Source organism: Vidua chalybeata, chromosome 22 (assembly GCF_026979565.1).
Source record: "Vidua chalybeata isolate OUT-0048 chromosome 22, bVidCha1 merged haplotype, whole genome shotgun sequence".
Taxonomy (NCBI): domain Eukaryota; kingdom Metazoa; phylum Chordata; class Aves; order Passeriformes; family Viduidae; genus Vidua; species Vidua chalybeata.
Window position 1 is genome coordinate 7,097,147 of NC_071551.1, and position 2,737 is coordinate 7,099,883.

A 2,737-nucleotide genomic window follows, 5' to 3' on the forward strand; every position below is an offset into this window, starting at 1 on the left:
GCAGAGGGAATAAAAGCCCCTCATTAAAATCTGCTGCTTTCAATAGCACAGGGTTCACTTCCAGCTCCTGCTGAGCAAGGGCAGGGCGAGGTTTTTGTCCAAGGTTCCTCCTCTCTGCCCCAGCAGCCACCCCAGATTTAGCTCTGGGGCCCTCCCCAAACCCTTCAGAAGGCCTGAAGGACTGCAGAGACTCTGCCAGAGCTTTGTAGCTTCCCTGAAGCCTTGATCAGTTCGAGCTGCTCTAAGTGTGCTGCAGAAGGAAACTTTAAATTAAAGTTTCTTGGGTTGGGGACGTGCAGGCGTGAATGAATAAGGAAAGACAAAATTGATAATGTAGGAAACAGTGCCCAGCACCACCTTAACTGTAAAGAAAAGATTCTCACTTTGGAAAAGACTTTAACTTACCTGTTCTTCCCAAAGAGAAAGGAATTCCCTTTTTCTCCTGGCTCTAACTTAGCTGGGCAAGGTGCTGGCTGCCTCCTGCCAGCTGGGAGCCGAGCCTGGAGTGGATTCCAGGCAGGAATGTGGCAGCTCTGCTGCACCTGTGGGGAGGCACCTGGCCCAGGTGGGCACCCGGGAAAGGAAGGACAGAGACTGCTCGGGTAAAGCCAGGTACCATTTGTAAATTAAGTGTTTTTCTTTTTTATTTAAATTGATTGCTGGAAAGCATTTTTATCGTGATGTGATGGATAATGAATTTTTTTCCCTTTTTTTTTTTTTTACAATATAAAGAAGCTAAAGTACCACCAAAGCTATTCTGTAAGAAAAACGGCAGCACGTGCAACGTTTAAACAAAAAACAAACCCAAAAATAAAAAGGTGATATGGAGGGGGGGGAGGAGAGAGAGAGAAAAGTACCACATGTGATTGTTGCTCACAACTGTACAAGTCACAGGAGGTCACCCCCAGGAGTTCCCAGCTCATTCACAGTAGTAAAAACTCTGCCCATTGTTTCAGCCTGGGCGCCCTCCCCTGCTGCCAGGGCTGGCTCTGGTGCCCAGGGGTGTGCACAACATCCACCTTTGCTGCCAGGGCAGGCCCAGGGATGTGCACAACATCCACCTCTGCTGCCAGGGCTGGTTGTGGTGCCCAGGGGTGTGCACAACACCCACCTCTGCTGCCAGGGCTGGTCCAGGGCTGGCCCAGGTGCCCAGGGTGTGCACAACATCCACCTCTGGCTTCAAACCCCCCCCCAGCCCAGCTGCACAGCTGAGGCCGGGCCCCCTCCTTCCCCCCCCGAGCAAACCAAACATCCCAGGGGAAAATCCACCTCTGCAGGGCTGGAGCTCGGGCACAGTCCCCTCTCCTGGGCACTGCCAGGCCCCTGTGCCAGGCCAGGGTGGCTCTGTACCATCTGCACCAAGTAAACATGGACGGGAACTTGCCTTTTTTTTTTTTTTTTTTGTCTCTTTTTTTTTTTTTTGTCTTTTTTATCCTTTTTGTCTGTCTTTGGTATTGTTTTCAAAGTTGCTAGAGATGCATAGAACACCTGAATGAGGAACTGAGCCCAGTTTGCCGGGAGGAGGAGAGGTTGGCTGGGGTGGGTGTGGATGGGTTTTTTTTTTGCTTGAAGTACCGGTGGGAGGAGCAGAGCCCCTTCCCTTCCCTGTGGAGTCCCAGCCCGGAGTTCCTGAAGGCAAAGAGCAGCCTGTCCATTATTCCCTGTGCAGGGCTCTCCAGCTCCACCGAGGAGTGTGGAAGGGAACGGGAATGCTGCCTCCATCCTCCAGCATCCTTCTCTTCACTTGGCGTCGTCCCACGACAACATCTTTGGATCATTTTCCTTCCTTCCCTTTCATTCTTTTTTTTTTTTTTTTTTTGACAGTTCAGAAATCTCCGTGGTTCTTTTTTTATTTTCCCCAAAAAAAAAAAAAAAAAAAAAAAAGCAAATGCATCAAAAAAAAAAAAAAAAAAAAAAGAAAAAGGAGGGAACAGCCCTCCCTTCCTCCCGTGCCGCTGGGGGAGGCTGCGCTGTGCTGGGTCCCTGCTCCCGGGTCAGCACGGGGCTTTGGCGCTGTCGCTGAGCAGGGCAGGGTTCCCGTTCTCCTGCTTCGGGGAGCCCCGGCTGGCCGGGACGGCGCTGCCGAAGGGCGAGGCCACGCTGCCCGTGGAGGCCGGGCGGAGCTCGCCCGGGGCCACCTCCCGCTCCGGGGGCCGCAGCCCCGGCGGCTGCAGCGGCAGCGCCACCGGGAAGCCGGCCATGTACAGCACCCGGCCCAGCCTCTTGGCCACCTGCGGGAAAAGGGGGAAAAAAAAAAACCGGGTGAGGGATGGGGGAGAGCAGGAGAGGGGGGGATGTGAGAGGAGAATCCCCCCGGGTTTGTGCCTCATCTGCTGGCAGAAGAGGTTCTCCCATCCCTGGGCGTGTTCAAAGCCAGCCTGGACACAGCTTGGAGCACCTGGGACAGCGAGGGTGTCCCTGCCCATGGCAGGGGGGGGGCACTGCATGGGGCTAAGGTCCCGTCCACCCCGCACTGTTCTGTGGAACATCACTGGAACGAAGCAAACCCGTTCCCATGCACCTGAAAACCAGGGCAGGGAAGGTTCCCTCCTCTCGTTTCCTCAAGGATTTTGGTCCTGCACTCCTGCTCCTGCTCCTGGGCACTGCTGGAGCCCCGGGTCTGCCCTGGATCCCCCTGTCCCAGCTCCAGGTGTGCTGGGATACCCCAGCTGAGCAACAGGAGTCTGCTCTCCCTCTGCTGAGGGCACAGCACTGCCTGCCCGCTTTGGAACAGCAG

The 2,737-nt window shown here is 54.8% G+C and overlaps 1 protein-coding gene and 1 long non-coding RNA gene across 3 annotated transcripts in view; both read right to left on the minus strand.

Annotated features, from left to right (window-relative positions):
* Positions 1–613: 613 nt before the first annotated feature.
* Positions 614–1,810, minus strand: LOC128798892 (uncharacterized). The gene is made up of 2 exons (XR_008434576.1): positions 1,062–1,810; positions 614–1,019 (listed from the first exon to the last, which is right to left on the minus strand). It is a non-coding gene; the product is annotated as an uncharacterized LOC128798892 (long non-coding RNA).
* Positions 1,811–1,822: 12 nt separating this feature from the next.
* Positions 1,823–2,737, minus strand: part of SAMD11 (sterile alpha motif domain containing 11) — a 77,252-nt gene continuing 76,337 nt past the window's right edge. Inside the window, exon 14 of one of the 2 annotated variants that reach the window (XM_053962809.1) lies at positions 1,823–2,231. In XM_053962809.1, coding sequence (XP_053818784.1) covers positions 1,995–2,231 — 237 coding nt within the window. In that variant the 3' untranslated portion in view covers positions 1,823–1,994. The remainder of the gene's footprint in view (positions 2,232–2,737) is intronic. The other variant, XM_053962810.1, reaches the window with a different exon arrangement.